The sequence below is a fragment of the Papilio machaon genome, chromosome 9 (genome assembly GCF_912999745.1).
Source record: "Papilio machaon chromosome 9, ilPapMach1.1, whole genome shotgun sequence".
Lineage (NCBI taxonomy): Eukaryota > Metazoa > Arthropoda > Insecta > Lepidoptera > Papilionidae > Papilio > Papilio machaon.
Window position 1 is genome coordinate 1267171 of NC_059994.1, and position 19997 is coordinate 1287167.

The following is a 19997-nucleotide window of genomic DNA, read 5'->3' on the forward strand; positions in this document are numbered from 1 at the left end:
AATTGTAACTAATAATAACAATGTTATTTTTCTTTTTTTCTTACAATGAATTAAGCACTCCAGGTCCATATATTGTGATGAAATCAGCATCCATAAATTAACATATTACAGCATCCCACGTATATAAGTTTTTTTCGTGTTAACCTCACAATGGGTCGGCGCATCTTATCATAGGTCAGTTCCGTGTGTCGGATCGAAGGTTGGTAAGATATCTCTCATGATGCGTCCGCGTGAGGTGTGCGGTTAAGTGCCATGTTTATCAACAAATCCTTTTTATTTAGTTAGTACATTTAATTCAGAATTAATGTATGCCATTTGAGATTAAGCAACACGATACGTTCGTCAACTATCAACGAGGATCTAATTGAAGAAGAATTAGTCAAGGTTTTCGGATACCATTCAAAACTCCCCTAAAGGCTATAAAACAGAAACGATACTAAGCTCATAGAGCGGGAAGATCTCAATACTCTATCTTAATTAAAAGATAAAGATAAAAGAATGTAGACTATAAAAATCAACCAAGTACAGCATAATTATCGTATCTTTCATATTGCAATTATTTATTAATTAAGGAGTTTGCCGTATATTAACTACCAACACTACTAAAATAATCATGATTGTTAATCTAAGAGCACTTTCTTTGGTTTTTGTTAAACATAGCAGAGTTAAACATATAATAATAATATATAAGGAGACAGTAATCGAATTACAGTCAAAAGAATGGATTTCAGCACATTTTTTTGACAAACGAATTCGCACATACTACGCCGAAATGTTGATTTTATGAGGACGTGGCACTTCCTCTGTTTGACATTATTTTGCACTGACTATCGCGGCTGCATTTTACAACTAGATACACTTGTTAAAGCTCTACAATAATAATTACTCTATAATTTAGGATATTATTTAGACACTAGTGATGTAAAAAAGATACTCTACAACTCACATTGATTACAGATCTATATATATAAAAGAAAGTCGTGTTAGTTACACTATTTATAACTCAAGATCGGTCGAACTGATTTAGCTGAAAATTTATGAGGGTGGTAGTTTTATCTTGTGTGCATTTTTTTTTTATTCCGCGCGGACGGAGTCGCGGGTATAAGCTAGTTTAATATAGAATTTACAAGTACACTTAAAACACTTAGTTTTAAAGGTAAAAAAAGTTTAAATTACAGTTAAATATTAAGAGTTACTTAATACGAAAAAGTTAAGACCTTAGAAACGTAATTATACGAATGTATTGTTTATACAAGAGTAGTTTTGTTGTCAATGATAAAAAGAAATTATTCTGTAATAATATAAATAGAAAGATAAGACAGAAACTTTATTTAGAGCGATAACCAATGCAATAGAGTTAGACATTTTCAAATAAATAATAACCGTAATATTGACATCATCTTAGAAATACTATCTGGAGGTAAACTTTAGAAATAAATAACTATCATGATTTAAAATTTTTCCTTACAAAGGAAAGAAATTAATAACGATAACATTAGAATTATTTAGGTACATCTTAGTACTTAGGATACCTCTATTTTGTAGTTGTAACTGTGGTAAAAGTCATACAAAATAATACTAAGTTACAGGTTTAAAAAAAACGTATTATACGCCTATGTGTTCTTCCAGACTATATTCTACATGTATGCCGAGTTTTATCGAGATTCGTTAAGCCTTTAAACTAATATCCATCAATCCATACATCCATCTAAACATTCGCATTTATAATATTAATAAAATAAAATCACTTAACCTTACCTTACCATATTTAATTCCTCATGTTTATCTAAGTAAAGTCTATATTTTCCACATACTTACCAACAGGATGTGAACGAAAGATGGAGAATTAAGTAACATATAATGAGTAAAATATAAACTTTTAAATCAAACAAGAATCCGAGCCCACAGGAGTTAACAATGGAATAGTCATGTTTACGAAGAAGCATTTCTCCGGTATATTAAGAAAAATAAAATTGTTCATTTGTCATTTTATATTTGAACGCAACTTGCCCTTAATATCACGCGTCGCACCCGTGTTCGTTATTTCCTCCGATAGCGCGGAGTTAAAATCACTCGTTTAGCGTATTGATTAGTGTTATTTGTACACTTTATCTATTAAAATGTTTACTAGATAAGTTCACTGTCGCGTCTCGCGGTTGTAAACATCAGTGACGGTGTTAGTAGGTAAGGGGTAAGATAGAGCGCTGTAAACAAATACCTGTAATTTTATCTATAACTAGTTTTAGCCCTAGAAGAGTAATTTAAAAAAAAATGTAATAAACTATTCCTTATGCCCTAATCACTTTAACTAACTTGAGTCTTTGGACTTAGATAAGTTTTAATTATAACATTGTTTATATTCTCAAGTTTGAGAATGTTTATATGACCTAGAGAAACACACTTTCATGCAGTGATGTTTTATAGAACTGCCTTAAGGAATTTTATGGCACATCAAGAATGTTTTCATTTCAACTTGTGTGGAGAAATTATTTTCTATCACAATATCAATGTAGCGAACCTATTAAGTTGCTTTACGATGTTTTTTTTACACTTTTAGTATAAAAAAAATTAAAAACATCAACATTTCCATTAATATATTATTTATTACTAAAAAAAAAAAATATCAGCGCATCCGTGCATATCACATGCAAACATTCAGTTCATGATCAAGAGTAAATTATACTATTTCGAATTTGTACTCTAAGTGATATGCAATAGAGTTCTATTTCCGTTAATACTAAATAAATTAAATCACGGCAGGATGAAGTGGACAACATTTTTTCCATAAGCTACTAACTAGCACAGGGCTTCACACGGAGAGTTTATGTTTCACAAATGTATTAGAATTTAATAATAATGTACTAGCTGACTAGTACTAGATAATCCGTCAGCGCGGAATAACAAAAAAACGTAATTAGTATCCTATGTGTTCTTCCAGACTATGTTCTACATCTATGCCAAATTTCATCGAGATCCGTTGAGCGGTTCTGGAGATACCTTTAAACAAACATCCATCCATCCGTCCATCTATCCATCTAAACATTTGTATTTATAGTATTAGTAAGAGTAAGATATTAATCTTAAAAATGGAAGTTGAACCGTTTGTCTATTAAATTTAAATTAAAAAAGTTAACCATACAAAAAACATCTTTAATTGTTTGACATTTTTATGAAATACCGTTAGTAAAAAACCGTAAGTAGTTTTTGAGTTTATCGCACACAAACAAACGTGTCGTTCGAATTTTGTTTTATATATAGTGATATGCAGTCATTGAACTACATTTCATTCATTATATAAGACTAAATATATGTTTGCTCCCGGATCTGAGCAATTCTAAAACATCACTAGTTACGATGACCCCCTGACCTAATAGACTATTGTAACTAATATAATATTATTTAATATGTTTATAGCAAGACTAGCTGTCGCCCGAGACTCCGTCCGCGCGGAATTAAAAAACTTAATAAGTAGTCTATGTGTTCTTCCAGACTATGTTCTAGATATGTGCCAAATTTCATCAAGATCCATTGAGCCGTTCCAGAGATACCTTCAACAATAAACAAACATCCATCCATCTAAACATTCGCATTTATAATATTATTAAGATTATTAAATGTGTTTATAGCAAGATTACACATTTTTAAACTACGACTTTAATCAATAACTAAGTAGTTGTAAATACAGAAAACCCAGACGAAGGATAAGAAATATATTTCAAGTTTAAATTGGGATCAGGGAAATATTTCATAATAACAGAAAAATGATTATCGTTAAATAATTCATAAAATTAATTATCGTAGTATCTTCCAGGTATCTTTTATATAGTCCTTGTCAAACATTTTTATATCCGACTTTTATCAAAAAAAAAAAATTAAGGCCAAGATGTAACTAAGAGAATCTTAAACCTTTTTTCTGATAAATGTCTTCGTCTTCTTCGTGAAATCCAGGAGGGCTTTCTAAATCACATTGGGAATCACTGGCTTAAGTAAGAAACGAACATCATTTTGGATGACAAACGGGAATTTGTTTTCAATCAAAATATTATATACAAGCTGTCGCCCGCGACTCCGTCCGCGCTGAAGTGGAAAAATATGTAATAAGTAGCCTATGTGTTCTTACAGACTATGCTCTACCTCTACAAAAATTTCATCGAGATCCATGCAGCCGTTCTGATACCTTCAAACAAACATCTAACCATCTAAACATTCGCATTTATAATAATAGTCAGAAGTACGAGTAAGACTAGTAAGAAGTAAGACGTGAGACTTTGTTCTTAATAATAAATTGTCTACGTGACCGACGCTGTGTATCACATTTATTTACCCGTCAACTGTTTACACAATTGATAAAAAAATATTTCTCTCTAATAACTATTCATTAACATTTGTTTATCATTAATAACATATTCAGTAATTAATTAAGAATGAAGGATCCGGGTTGCTGTTATGTGAATGACCAGGCTTGTTGTGTTTGTATGATGAAGTGCACAACAAAATTGAAGTAACCTTAATCAACATCATCACCAGTCTTTGTCTGCCCACAGCCGTACATAGGATATCTCCAGTGCCTTTTAACACTGATCTTTATAAATGGACTAGCTGTCGCCCGCGACTCCGTCCGCGCGTAATTAAAAAAAGACATAAAGCCTATGTGTTCTTCCAGACTATGTTATACATCTATACCAAATTTCAGCGAGATCCGCTGAGCCGTTCTGGAGATTTATTCAAATAAACATCTATTCATCCATCCATCTAAACATTCGCATTTATAATATTAGTAAGATAGTATGAAGTATAATAGGCGATAGCTTGAAAATGACAGATTTTGCTACGTTCCAATTTAACGCTCCTCTGATGTCACAGTTAATTCTCTATAAGTATATTAGTTCATGAGCGTCGGTGGCTCAGGGGTTAAGCACTTGACTTGCAATCTGCAGGTCCTGGGTTCGAATCCCGCCATGTACCAATGTGTTTTTCGATTTTCGATTTACATATGTACATTTATCCGACGTTCTTACGGTGAAGGAAAACATCGTGATGCAACCTGCACATATCTGAGAAGAAATTCAATGATATGTGTGCAGTCAACCAACCCGCACTTGGCCAGCGTGGTTGACTATGGCCTAGTCACCCCTAACTTGGGGTAGGCTCCGAGCCCCTCGGTGGGGACGTATAGTGAGCTGATGATGATGATGATGATGATGATGATATTAGTTCGAATCCACACCACCGCTACAAACTGGTACAATCAGCACCAAAATGGCGAATATCAAATAGGCTCAAAATACTGCGTCTTATAGCCAGTCAATTTATAGATGTAAATGCTTCCACAGTATATACACATATGTCAAATCCAGTCTTTACGCACAAAACCGTGAGATTTATCTGCAGTACGTGTAAAAGCATTAAATTCGCTTTTCACTTATAATCGAATATCATAACAGTAACCAAAAGAGGCACTATTTCATAAGGATATATTAAAATTAGATAAAACGTGGATTAAATCCGTCCTGTGAACTTTGCTTTAAGATAGGAAATGTGGAAACGTCGTGCAGCCGGGAAGGAAGGTGGAAGATAACGCTGGTGCAACTTGTTTACTGTCAGAGATACAGAGATCATGTTTATGTTTTTATAGGTATATGTACTACATAAATTTGTTTAATATATTTATCGTTTATTGAAACACTAGCAGTCGCCCGCGACTATGTCCGCGTGGAATTAAAAATAAACTTATTAAGTAACCTATATGTTCTTCCAGATCATATTCTACATGTATGCCAAATTTCATCGAGATCCATTGAGCCGTTCTGGAGATACCTTCAAACAAACAACCATCCATCCATCTAAACATTCGCATTTATAATATTAGTAAGATTGTCTTATTTATTCTAATTTATTAAACATCTAAAATAATCCACTTTACATAGAATTGAGCATCGTTAAGTAGAGCGTTATGATTATGTAAGAGTCTAAAAAAGGTTGATATTAACAAACGCTGAGGCTGCTTTTACACAAAAGTTAAAAAGCTAAATCGTGAAGGCTTACCGGCATAACTTCTGTCCGTGTCCCGCGTAGTCCGCCTTCCGCGCCCGCCGTCACCGCCGCCCTGCCACAGCGAGCTGCCAGCCTGCACTGTGCCAGCGCACCGCCTGGCCCCTGAAACCTCCTCGCGTGACCGACAACCTTACCAACAACACCGCAACATGCCACCCTAAAACTACCATCCACATGGTCCAAAATCAATTGCGAGTCAAACCCGCGATTTACATTCAAATTTGACGTGTCTTCGACATCCTCGGCTATAACAATCTTTGGAATACTTTTATGATTATAATCTTTATAACTATCCTTGTAAGCATCCAAATTCGTCTGTCGCTGCATACCCCTAAATTTTTCTTTCACTGAATTAATAACCGCTCTTCTTGCTCGTTCGTGCTTCGCTCTAAGTTGGCGTTCCCTCCAATTTTTAAGTACGAAATCTTTTGGACTTATTTCTTTATCACTTAAATTAGTGTTTTTGTCTAATGCCAATTCAGTTTCTGCATTTAATAGGTTGGTACTTGTTGATTTATCGTGAAATATTTTTCTAGTGTTCATTTTCTCTTCATTCAAATCTGTCTGAGCATCAGTTACGATTTGTTGATGTTCAAACTGTTCCCATAGCCGTACTCCTTCTTGATTAATCGGCGTTCTTGATCGAGGAGCGAGAAACGTTTGCACTGAATCTGCCATTATTACTTTTTTAATTTTATTTTCAACTTTAAATAATTATGTACTACATTTCTGTATCACATTTTGTAGTATACTAAATGCAAAAGGTTGGTTGAAAATATTTATACCAAATGAAAATGCAAGTCAGTGAATCAGTTTTCTTTATTCCTTTATCATCCTTACTCATTCACGAAAAGTAGCGAAAGAAAATACGTAGGTTTTGTATGTGTAGCTAATGAAATTTTATTAGTAGGTCAGTATGTAAATGTAAAATGCAAGTCACTTTTCTTTCGTTAAACTGTACATAAGGTTTGCCCGCGACTCCGTCCGCACAGAATAAAAAAAACTACAACATTAATTTGTTTGTTTCCAGACTGTTACCAAATTTCAGCGATTTCCATACAGTCGTTCTGGAGATACTCTGTCACAAACATCAATCCATACATCTAAACATTCGCATTTATAATATAAGTAAGATATGTATCAGTACAGATTACGTAAAAAGTTATTATTAATAAACACCTACGTTTACTAATCCTTCATTATACGTAGACAAGTTTAAATTTTCTTTAGTTTGCTACGATGTACAAATAACATTCGCAAAATACTGATAGAGCTTACATAATAAGGTCCATAATATTTGACGATGTTATGCATGCATTGATGTACTGTCGCCGAGTCTAGACTATCGGGCAGGCGTTGAACCTGTCACGACCAAATCACATGTAGTAACTGTAAGTAGGTGAACCACACTACTCTACTGTGAGACATTTGAAAACTGTTTTAATAAAACTAGGTGTAATGTTGGTCTTGAGTACAATTTTTCTTAACGTAACAATATTTAAGGTATAATTATGGTTTTGACTTCATTTAAATTTTTCTCTTTCACAAGAATATGACATGATTGTTGTTGTCTGTCTCTTCTGTACTTTTCAATGCAAATATGTTTAACTGCATGTTTAATGCAAGGAAAAACTAAGTAATTTAAAAATTGTTTCGTCTTTTAAAACCGCGAAACATCGCACCTTCTCTCCTGACATTCAGACTACCTAATTGTAATTTTTTTTCCTGAACATTTTGAGGTTAGTAATTATACGTTTTTTTTAAAACCCGACATGAAGTAATTACAAAATGTCAGATTTTTTGTATTAGACATCAGGATTATACTTTTTTAGTTTATTTCATTAGTACATCACGCTATTAAAATTCAAGTAAATCGAAGTTACGTACCAAAATTCATTCACAATCATGAAAATTCTTGCTTTTTTTTAGATCGTCTCATCGTAAAGCCTTTTTCTTTGCGGAAAAAAAAATCCTAAAGCAATGGAGTTGCTGCTTTCCGTATGAAATATAACAGGTGTGAATTAATTTCTGTTCAAGTCTTAAGTCTTACGAAGTACTGAGTGTCTCTGAGACTTGTACGTTCCGGTGTACGCTTGGTCACCGCAGACGAGGTTGTGATAAACGTGAACTGTCAAGATGTCAGACGTGACAAGGACGGTAAAAAACTACTAATTAGTCTGCGACCAGATAATTAGCACGCATTATCTTAATATATGATAATCGTAAATTTTAATTAGGTCTTATTATTTTTATAGCTATTAAAATACAACCTAATAGCTTCATCTATAATATCATTTCTACTATTGAAGGAGTTTCATTTATATTATAATCATGGAATTGATGTCTACTATGGAAGAATTCTAACAAAAGCGCAAACATTGTTGCCATTCGTCGTAAATTTGAATTAGTTTTTGATATTCTGGAATAGTTAATACATCAATCAATGATATCAAAATTGTAATCATCTAAAGCAGTGTTTCCCAAAGTGGGCGGTAACGCCCCCTTAAAGGCGATAACGCCCCCTTGGGGGCTTTTGAAACCTAGCAGGGGGCGATAAGGGGCCCAAAAAATGAGGGACATTGAAATTAATTAAAGTAATGAAATTGTGGTTTTCAAGTTTTAGGGCTGAATAAAAATTAGGGGGCTCTGAAATATAATTGATTTTCAAAAAGGGGGCGGTGAAAGAAATAAGTTTGACAATCACTGATCTAAAGTTTCCTCCGAGTCTAGTACTTATGTAGATGTGGGTCGTTCCGTCTGGTAAAGTCGCACTTTGCCCGTCTGGCACTGTTAGCTCTTAGACTATTTATTAGGGTATTTACCTCTCTGATAACTGGGAATCGCATACTGGGGAAAGTTTCCATTGCTTCTTGGTAAATGACATTGTCGTGATGGACTTTCTGTCAGTGACGTCATCTGAAAGTGAATTTGGTGTTTCCATGACGTAAATACTGGAGAGAACTTCTTTATTGTAAGATTAGTTAGTTTTCCTACTGTATCAACAAAGCAATCAACAAGTTAAGTTCAAATTAAGTTTTATGCACAATTTTAAAGCTACAGAACCGATACGATAAAATTCTATCATCAGTAGACCGTCTACTCGAGTGAAATAAGGCGGGCTATTAGTCTATTGGTGTTTGACATTAATAACACACGTCTAGAATTACGTAGACGATTACACAGTTATCAATGTCCTGTACACATTGATATCGTCACGTCGGCCACGAAATTGGGCTCAATACAAAAATATAACTATCACGTGAGGCGGAACACGTGGAAAACATTCTACTAAATTTACCACTGCGATACAGTCGATTAGCTACTTAGGTAGTCCAGTATAGTTTTAACATACTAAATTTACATTAAAGAACTCGCTAATGGTTGGTTTCTGAGACCAAAAATGGTATAAAACATATTGTTATCTCTATTTTGTAGAGATAATAAGAGTAATTATAATATGTTTTATACAGGGCTTTTAATTTCAGAATTTAATGATGAGTTTAACTTGTGCGTGCCGGAGGCCTAATTTTAGCCCTATTTCCCTTCCTATCCATTTTTTTTTTATATGAGAAGGGGGCAAACGAGCGGCGCGAACACCGAAGTGATCATGGACGCCCATGGACATCAGCAACACTAGGATAATTGCAGATGCGTTGCCGGCCTTTAAGAAAGATATACGCTTTCTTATTAGGAAAGAATGGGAAGGTGAAGTGGATTTGGAGAAAGAGTGGACGCTTAGTAAGGGGAAATATCCTCTATCTGTGCTTCGTGTGGATGTCTATTTATGGGCGCTGGTCGCTTCACTATTTCTACGAATTCAAATGACAGCTCGTTTGACACCTTGTAATATAAAAAAAAAAAAAATTTCATTTATATGCAAACAAATTACATGAACACATGTATTTTTAATTCTGAGAAGTCTTTGAGAAAAAGTTAACGCAAATCGCAATACAATATGAAAATATGTCTATTTAGTTAATTACGTTTTCGGTATACTTACATTGATAGTTTTCGATTAAATAACGCGTAATATGTTTGAGATAACATTATCTAAACGTCTGTTACTTGTCTGTCCTGAAGGCCTTGCACCATGGACTTTTTTATACTACGATCCAAAGACGATCTTAAGGCCCTTGTTAATTTAATAAAACCTTTGTTAATCTATAACTTTTTCACTAATTTAAATCATACTTTATACTTACATTTTATATTATTTAGGTAAAGATTAACTATGATTTTCAGTTTTAAAATAAGCAATCAATGTTTCATAATATCATGAAATCTTTTAATGGTAGTTGTAGAGTATTATATAATCTGTGGTACTACTTTATGTCACATCCTGAAACTAAGCGTGGGTTTCTGAGACCATAATCCGCGTTTAAAACATTTTGTTATCACTGTTTTGTCAAATATAATGACGATATGTTTTATATAAAGATTTTGCTCTCAGAAACCAACGGTAAGAGAGCTTCTCGCTGAGGACTAGGGGATGAGTTTATCCATTACATAGCAATTATAATTTTGATTTGTTAATTTTTATGTTAACACATTATTTTATATATTGTTAAGTTATCCTATAAACAGCGAATCTCCTTGTCACATTTTTTTTATTTACTAAGCTATTACAACATGCTGTTATCGAAATGACGTTAGTTTAGGGACGGAATAATTTTAGTGCGTCATTTTGTATAGATCCGGGTCGAATCCTAGCTACTAATAAGTAGAATACGTTCCGTTTGTATCCAATATATCCATTATATGTATATGTTAAACCCTTATCCATAGGGCAGCTGTGAAAACTTTTTATTGCTAACCTCTTTTATTCAACGCTATTTTATTATTTCTATAATTTTAACTGTCAAACATAAAAGTATTGTAAAACTGAATTAATTTATTACTTTTTTTCCCACCTATCTTTTTACCTTTCTTTCTTTCTTTCATTCTATATTTTTTTATCCAGCAAGTATGCAGATTTTAGTGATATCTACGAGATAGACGCACCCACACCGCCAACTATTGGGGTCAAGTCTTAATAACGATAAGTAATTTATTATTAAAACGATAAGATATTAAATTCCATATAAATAAAATTGCAGACATGATAACTGAGTAATGCTAGGTAATACTAGGTCAGGAGAAATGCTATTATGATTAAGTTACGGAAAAAGTTTTATTTTAGCGGCAAGGATGCATTTGTTATTTTTAATCGCTGACGATGTTTTTTTTTTTATGTATATGTTGATAAAAACTAAGAAGGAAGCTACAAGTTTCTATTTTTTTGTTATACTTACGAAGCAGCAAACGTGGTAGCGGCGATCTCTAATCAATACAATAATGTGACTATAGGACACGTATAATAAGTTATGAGGTTGCAAATTTGCCTTGCTTACATTTACTTGACTTAGAGGATGCACAGAAAAAGGATATTTATCTTTCCCCTCCCTGCCGAATCCACTTTCCTTATCCTTTCATCATCTCACTGGCCTTATTCTAATCATGTAAGGTCGGCGCACAAAATTTCATAAACCTTGTGCGCCGACTATAATATTTAATATTTTGGCTTAATTTTTTACGGCTCCGGGCCTGCATTTTTCATAAGCAGGGAAAGAAGCCTAGAATTAGTCGTTCAGCACAAACATGGTCAGAGTACTCGCGTGTCTTGTTTCTCCAATGAAAACCTACGGTAAATCCAATAATAACGTTCCGGGAAGGAAGTAGACACACGAATAGACTTTGTAAGACACGCGGCAGAGGAGTGACCGTCTGTCGGTTTATTTTTATGCCACTAACTGATAAGGTTTCTGTACCAGCCCCCGACATGCTGATACCAAATAATTGTGTTATGCAATACGTGTTGTCATTTCTATCACGTTGAAATTATTAATTACTAGCTGTCGCGCGCGACTCCGACCACACGGAATTAAAAAAAAATTAATAAGTAGCCTATGTGTTCTTCTAGACTATGTTCTACATCTATGCCAAATTTCATCAATATCCGTGGAGCCGTTCCGGAGATACCTTCAAACAAACATCCATACATCCATCTAAACATTCGCATTTATAATACTAGTAAGATAGTAAGATAATAGAATAATACAGGAAAAATAAATAACACAATAATGTAAAATCGATGTTTTATTAAATCATTTTTTTCCTGTTGCGTCTAGGGTTCCGTCTAGACTAAACTAACATTTTAGTCCATCTCAATTTTGCTTCTCGCTTCTTCCATTGAGTTAAAGGCACGAAATCAATAGGAAGAAGAACTCTCTGTAAAAAAATTGTTACAATTAAAATACATATATAAAAAAAAATACATTAAGCATATTGTTTATTTAATTGTACAGATCACTCAAGACCGAAGCATAGTTGAAGCTATCGTTTTTAAAAGCAGTAAGTTTTCATTTTCAAGACTCATACAAAAACATAATATGACATAAATCATGTATTGTAATCTAACTTATTTTTAACTTATTCTTACTTCTAAACTTACTTAAATCTTCTACTTAATAATTATATTATTATAAAACTTACTCTGGAGCCGGTCTTAGTCGATGACTTCAAATATTTACAACAAAACTCAAATAACTGTCCGAGACAATTCAGGGTACAATTGAGACCGCACATTATCTCGCAGGTCTCTTGGTTCATTGGTGGATCTAGAATGTAATCCATATTATTACTGTAAAAACTTTTTATTTACGATTTAAGGCCATACACTGCTTTACGTTCGACGTGCTGTCAGCGTTTTTGAACAGCCTGAACAAACTAAGGCCCGATTACATCAAATTTCCGTGTTTGTTGGCACTTAATTCATTTATTTGAACTTAATGCATTGGACGTTCTCCGTATTATGAAAACAAAAGGTTTATCTTAGTGGTTTTTGAAAAAATATTCATACCTTCTGGTTCACGCTTGTCACGATTAGCTTCACACCTCATAAACATATCTAAAAATTTTCAAGAAGCATGTTAAATTAAATCGTTATACCAAAGTTATTATCGTTTAATTTTTCTTAAAGGTAAGTAAGTAAGTTATAATTTACTCTCTACGTATATCGTACGTACATTTGTGAAGAGTACAGTAACTTCATAATTTAATTGTCGCTAACAAACCTATCTTAGTTTATAAGTAGATGTTGCCCGCGACTTCATCAGTGTGGAATAAAAAAAATAGCCGGTAATATTACAGCATACATCAGCTGTCTTCCAGGAAATTACCCATAAAAAATCGGTCTAACCATTTCTGAGATTATCCGCAACAAATGACAAACAGAAAGACAGACAATAATTAAAATGTATATATATAATATTTCATTATATGTACTCCAATTATATTAATTTTAATATATAGATAATTAAAATTAAAAACTTACCAAGAACAAGTAAAGTTATGGCCATTAAATATAAATATTTCATATTGAATTCGTTTTTTTACAAACTTTTTAGTAAGTATACAATTTCTTTACAACTTGTAGACCAAGAATATCAAGAATCCATAGCAACATCTCTCTATATAGGTGAAACGAAATTCCGTTGTAATTTTTTGAGGACGTGACCAAACAGTTTCGTTTTTATTTCACGGTTTTTCTATTAAAAAATTAAAAATCTAATCTTACCAATATTATAAATGCGAAAGTTTGGATGGATGGATGTTTTTTACTAGTAATATCGAAAACGACTTAACGGATCTTGATGAAATTTGGCACAGATGTAGAACATAGTCTGGAAGAAAACATAGGCTACTTACTACGTTTTTTCTTTTATTCCAAGCGAACGGAATCGCGGGTAAAAGCTAGTTTTACATAAATTTTACATAAAATAAGCAAAAATACATATCATCTATGTTATCACAAGTATACGTAGTAACTAGTTAAGTTGTGAACATACATAAAACAATATGGAAGACCCCTAGTAATATGACTGACTCTGAGTGTGTTTATTAGAAGTTAATATGATCAATGTAAATAGAAAAAGAAATTTAATAGTTAAAACCTGTTGTTTGTTAAGGTATATTACGACAAAAATTGCGACATTAATGTCTGCACTATTTGCAATTATACGGATGAATTAAGAGACACAGAGACACTTCGATGTGTACACTAATTGTATCGTGTATTGTGTCGTAGTCTGCCGGTGCCGGAGGACTAATTTAGTCCTCTTTCCCTTCCCACCCTTTTCTTATAAGGAAAGGATGGGAAGGGGAGGTTTATTTGATGGAGGAGGAGATGCATAGGAAGGTTAAATAATTAAGGTTAAATATTCTCTTTGTGCGTCTCCGCCTTCGTCGATTGAGGGTAGGCAACGCATCTGCAATTGCGAATGTCTATGGGCAGCGGTCGCTTCGCCATTACGGCGAATACATGTTGCCGCTTGCTCGTTTGCCACCTTGTAATATAAAATAATAATAATTAAAAAGTCTAATTCTGCCATTAGCGGTCGAAAACAATTTGAATCGCAATCATATTAACAAGCCACCAAAATATATCTCGATTATGTTTACTCACTATAAATAAAATTATAGACACTTTGTAATGAGACTTGTGTTGATAATGATAAGATAGCTTTACTGTGTTAAAACATTTGGAAAACATTTTTTTTGCTTTGTTATGCCAACATTATTTATTAAAACACACCAATATTAATATATTATAGTGTTTGTATGTAGCTGTACAAAGCGGAGTACTTTATAGTCTTTACTGAAGTAGAAACATAGACTTTAATGTCCCTTATTAGACAAAAAAGTATTCAATACTTTCAAGTTAACAACACCTATCAATTATCTTTGTACATATTCCCTTTTGTAAAGTTTTATCCAAAAGTAAAAAATAAGCCACACCACGTGTTAGCCACGCTCCCGCAAAGTTACAATTATGTTATCAATGCCTCCGCGCGACACTAATCATTAAATTATCATTCATTACTGACATGACGCGCAATGGTCTATCATAGACCTATAAATACTGTGGTTTAGGATATAAAGTCTAATCGCGGACCAAACTTTACAGACGAAAATAACAAGGAAAGGGATGAATTTAAGATTCAAGTCGTAACGGAACAAATATAAAATTATTGTTTGATACTAAGTGTTTCCCTTCTATTAATAGAGATAGGCTTTACAGGTAATTTAGCTTAAGAAATACCGCAAAGATTTGAGAAGTGCAAATCAAACTGTCTCTCAGGTTTCTTTTTTCCCGACTAAAAGAAGAGTTATAATTATTTCGTGCCTTTACATAATTATTGTACATTCAAAAATACATTGTTTTTTTTCTTTACAATGCCTTAATGCAGATAATAAAAGGCAAATATCCAGAAAGTGTTGTAAGTTTGCGTGTTGTGCGTGCCCGAGCCGCTCGATACTCGATAGTCGTGCATTGAATCCAGATAAACATGCATAAGCTACGAAAAATACTTTATTACGTTTTTAACGTTAGTAACGTTATGTAGGCTTTGTATACTGCTAACCAGGGCCGGCGTTAGGGTAGGGTTCGGTTGGGCAATCGAGCAGGGCGATAGGCGGAAAAAGGCGCAACAGATCTACGAATTACAGTGTTACGAAACTCTGTTGATTCCCTCCCTCTCCAGGCTGGCTAAAAAAAGAGGGCGCCCTAGAAATTTCGTCCAGGGCGCTAACTCTACATCTAAAAACGTTTCTTCTGCTAAAGTAACGAATAGACTGTTTCGTGATTGTGTTAGCAATTTATTTTTACTCTCTTATTTTTAACTAAGTCAGGCAGTCTAAACGCATCTAAAATAAGTTATTTTTAAAGCATTTCATTAAATTTAATTTAAGAGCGTCGGTGGCTCATGGTTACGGCACTTTACTTGTAATCTGTATGTCCTGGGTTCGAATCCCACCATGTACCAATGTGTTTTAAGATTTTCAATTTACATACCTATGTACATTTATCCGTCGTTCTTACGGTGAAGGAAAACATCGTGATGCAACGAAGGAAAAAAAACGGCGACGCGGCTCGCCACCCGTAACATTCCCTCCACGCCACGCCAAATGGAGATCCGTGATCTCTTGTGTGTTTATTAAATTTAATTTATCTTACACCTCTAGCTCACTACAAAAGCAAACCGAACTCAAAACTTAATAAGTAGCTTATATGTTCTTCCAGACTATGTTCTACATTTCGACGCTGGAAAGCATAAACGCTGTAACCCTTGAAATCGCGAATATGTTTTTCATAAGTTAATAATTTTAACCATTATAAACGATAATGATTTTATTATAGGTTAGCACAAACTACACAACATTGCTACATACCGCATGCTTGTAGGCGTATCAGCTCACGAGTTATCATTTTTTGGCTCTCCTGTAAAGTTCATACTTTCGGGGTTACAGCGTTTACGCTTTCCAGCGTCGATATATACCAAATATCATCAAGATCCGTTAAGCCGTTACGGAGACACCTTCAATCGGTTGGAAGGTTGAAGTATACTGTCTACCTTCACCCAGATTTATGTATGCAACAGTTTCTATTCTATGAGTATAGCCATTTTATGTTCACGCGGATATTATAATCACACTGTAACATATCATCTTAAATTGTATTACAATACGCATTATCGATTTATTTATGCGTAACCCATATGAAGTAATTACTTTGATTACGTTACCGGAACGTACAAAATATTTAAACACTGACCAGTAATTTGAGGAAAGGATTATTATAAGATGACGTGCGTCATTAAATGGCATTTACTGTTTACATTACTACACGTGGACAATAACATGGTCAAAGATTTACTAGTTCTCTAATACTAATTCGTAAATAGTTCAAACGTATTTTAACTTAATAGATAGGATAAGACAAACTTAAAATTTGTTATCCGCCATTCACTTTTAGCAGATTATCTGAAGCTAAAGAATAAAGAAAAAGGTTCTCGGCGACTTTTTTAAATTAAATTTAGTTACACACACGAAAGCCAGTTGTGCCGATCTTAAATGAAGTGAACAGAACAAGGACCTGATTTTTTTATAGCAAAAGGTGGCACACGAACAAGGTGCCAATTGAATTTGGCACCTTTAAAGGAGGGGCACACAAAAAACATGTTCACATGTTCATCACTTCCTGTGTGTCCCCTCTTCTGCCAAATCCAACATCCCTTCCGGTCTCTATTCATAAGAAATGTGTGGAATGTCTCCTACATTAGGCCTCCGGTCCAACAAGCATTCTCGTCATACAAAACGCAGGATTTCTTGCATCTATCATTTCTTTTTTCTGCGTGGTCGTGGTATTTCACCAGTCAAGGCGGCCCATTCGTTCAAAAGAAGTTATTTCGAGCTCTTACACAGTTATGATGACCAGACACGTGGATATAATGAAGATTTCAACAAGATCTGATAAATTATAAATGCGAAAGATTCAATGGGTTGATGGATGTTTTCTGAAGGCACATATCTTCGGAACGGCTCAATGGATCTTGATGAAATTTGTCACAGATACAGAACATAGTCTGTAAGAACACATAGGCTATTATCAAGTTGTTTTAATTCCGCGTGTAAGGAGTCGCGGTCGCGGGCCAAAGCTAGTATATAATATAGTCGGTACTAATTACAGCTTATATTATATTATCTCAAAGGAATACAATACGGAGAGAAAGGAAAATAACAGAGATTTTGTTTAATAAATAATTTATATCACTAGTCAATATCTTTCGTTCGTTTATAAATAAGAGTACACATTAATCGACAACTTATCTAACAATAATAAGAAAGTATATAATCGTTATTCGCGATTGTACATGAATATCTACTTAGTAGTTACAAGTTTCATATCGTCCCTCGACCCCTTGACATTCGCTTCGACAAAGCGAGAACACGACACGGAGAGAGCGAGGCGACCGACACGGTTGCGACCCGAGAGTTTCCACTCGTGCGCTCATCAGGTACTAGTGTCTTACATTATGAAAACATTTTCTTTATTATAATAATAAAGTAATTATCTCAGAGCGGCACGTTGGGCGGCGTCTTGCAGGGCTCCGGCGGTGGCGCGTGGCGCTCTTCGGGCCGGCGCGACTGGTAGTACGCGCAGTACGGTAACGGGTCCCAGTACGTGAACAGAGCTTCACGTGTATCCAGCACCGTATTTAGGAGCTTCCCCACGGTGGCCGCGTGTCCGCAGCGCGGCTGCACCTGGCACAAGTAAGGCAGCGACACCCCGACTCGCGCTCCGATCGCTACCAATCTGTTTCCTTGACCGTTGCTTACGTTCTCATCGCGAACTAGTCTAAAAGATACGTGTCCAGTCATGGGGCGAGACGGCGAGAGGCACGATACAAATTTCTGCACCCAGGCGTCGGCTTCGTCGTCCTTTTGCGGCACCAAACCTTTCTTAGAGGAGTCAACGCGACACGTCACATTATTGACCGCACGAGACTCCTTCAGAGTGGTGCAAGTTATCAATTTCTCTCCCCTCGGTTCTCTTACTATAACCCAAGGCTTCTCTGCACTGATTTCCCGGGGAAATCTGAAGAGACTTTTCTCTTCTGGCATAACGAACCGGAGGCGGTCTCGAGCACCACGGGCGCCGGCACTCGCAATAAAGTGACGTCCTTCCTTCGACGCTCCGCTTTCGTACCACATCCGCACGTCGTCCTCGCTGGTAACCACCCAGAACTGGGGCGTGGCAAGGCCGGCAGCGCGGCTTACACGTATCAATTCTAGCGGATCATCCAAGACGACAACGTCGCGAGCGCTGGGCACGAAGCACTGACATCCTATCATTTCTAGGTGCGGCTTTGCCAGAGCGTCGTAGTACGCCGGCGTCGTCGAGCTCACGGGAATGTAAAACACCACGGATTCTCTGTCAACGATTTCTTTGAGGGCGCGCGCGTAGGCCAACGGATCGGCAGGATTCGGCCGAGGCACCGTGTAAAACTTGTCGACGGCTGCAGAATACTTCAACAGGGCGAACTGTCCTTCTATTTCGAATGCCACGATCCTCGCTCCAGCAGAATTGAAGTTTCTCGCCAAATGTAATGCCTGTATCGAGCTACCTCCGCTAATCAAAACTGTTCGTGGTTTCTTCGAATCCTTGGAGATTGCTCTTCCGATCATTTTGAGAACTCCGATGGGACATTCAACACACTTCCAAAAGATGAACAACGAGGCGGCGATCCATAGGGTGGGCAGAACTACGAGGATTTGCTTCCAGGCTGGGTGGGCGATGAGGCCGAGCAGGGCAAACAGCGGCCGCAAACACAGGCGGGGGAACCAGGTGACGATGCGCAGGAGTCTGGGCAGCGAGGGCGGTCTCTCGGGCGGCACGGCTTGTTCTTCTGGTATAAGAGAGAAGGTCGAGGAGAAAGATCTCCTGAGGGTGGTAAAGGGCGGCGGCTGGTGAGAGCATCGCTTGACACGGGGCGAGAACACAATGTCGGTGTGGGCGCGCGCAAGGCGGCCGTACTCCGGGGCGCAGGCCGGCATGGCAGTGACTGGCGCTTACGCTGCCTGCCGCCGCATATAAACGCGCGCTTATCGCTCGCGCCCTCGCCGACGTCTGCGCCGCGCCCCGAGAATCATCTTTGCACCCAATTAACTGTAGCCCGTTTAAAAAGTAAACAAATCCGGGAAACTATTCATGAACAATTAATGATAAAATTCTAAATTAGATATCCATTCAATACTAATCAAATGAATGTAATAATAATTTGTTAGAATAATTGTTATTACACGTCGTTTATATTATTTACTTGTTTGTTTATTTAATTAATTAATTATCTAAACAACAAAATTAAAAAATATAATATTAAATAATTAAAGATACAAGTCATTACTTACACATTTACAATATCAAACAAAAGGAGCTCAATTAATAAAAAGGGATAAAAAGGATCGATTGTCTAAAAAGAAAAAAAAATCTTTTGGATAACTTTAATAGTCAACATCGTAAGCAACAAATTACATTTATATATTTGATATATTATCATTACTGA

The 19997-nt window shown here is 35.6% G+C and overlaps 3 protein-coding genes across 3 annotated transcripts in view; all 3 read right to left on the reverse strand.

Moving 5' to 3' along the window:
• The window catches only part of LOC106712825 (rootletin), a 39873-nt gene extending 33141 nt beyond the window's left edge, over positions 1–6732 (reverse strand). The window contains exon 1 of the mRNA XM_045679459.1: positions 6046–6732. Coding sequence (XP_045535415.1) covers positions 6046–6732 — 687 coding nt within the window. The remainder of the gene's footprint in view (positions 1–6045) is intronic.
• Positions 6733–12210: 5478 nt separating this feature from the next.
• Positions 12211–13536, reverse strand: LOC106712861. The gene is made up of 4 exons (XM_045679443.1): positions 13427–13536; positions 12953–13000; positions 12586–12710; positions 12211–12321 (listed from the first exon to the last, which is right to left on the reverse strand). The coding sequence occupies exons 1-4, from the start codon at positions 13467–13469 to the stop codon at positions 12235–12237; spliced, it is 303 nt and encodes a 100-aa protein (XP_045535399.1). The 5' UTR covers positions 13470–13536; the 3' UTR covers positions 12211–12234.
• Positions 13537–17684: 4148 nt separating this feature from the next.
• Positions 17685–19596, reverse strand: LOC106712844. The gene has a single exon (XM_014505499.2). It carries the CDS (start codon positions 19486–19488, stop codon positions 18007–18009), a length of 1482 nt encoding a protein of 493 aa, XP_014360985.2. The 5' UTR covers positions 19489–19596; the 3' UTR covers positions 17685–18006.
• Positions 19597–19997: the final 401 nt, after the last annotated feature.

Coding starts and splice junctions, on each gene's coding strand:
- LOC106712844 (XM_014505499.2), bottom strand. CDS start 19,488: ATGCCGGCCTGCGCCCCGGAGTACGGCCGCCTTGCGCGCGCCCACACC.
- LOC106712861 (XM_045679443.1), bottom strand. CDS start 13,469: ATGAAATATTTATATTTAATGGCCATAACTTTACTTGTTCTTG. Junction 13,001..13,426: donor CATAACTTTACTTGTTCTTG/GTAAGTTTTTAA, acceptor GAAAATTTTTAG/ATATGTTTATGAGGTGTGAA. Junction 12,711..12,952: donor TGACAAGCGTGAACCAGAAG/GTATGAATATTT, acceptor ATTACATTCTAG/ATCCACCAATGAACCAAGAG.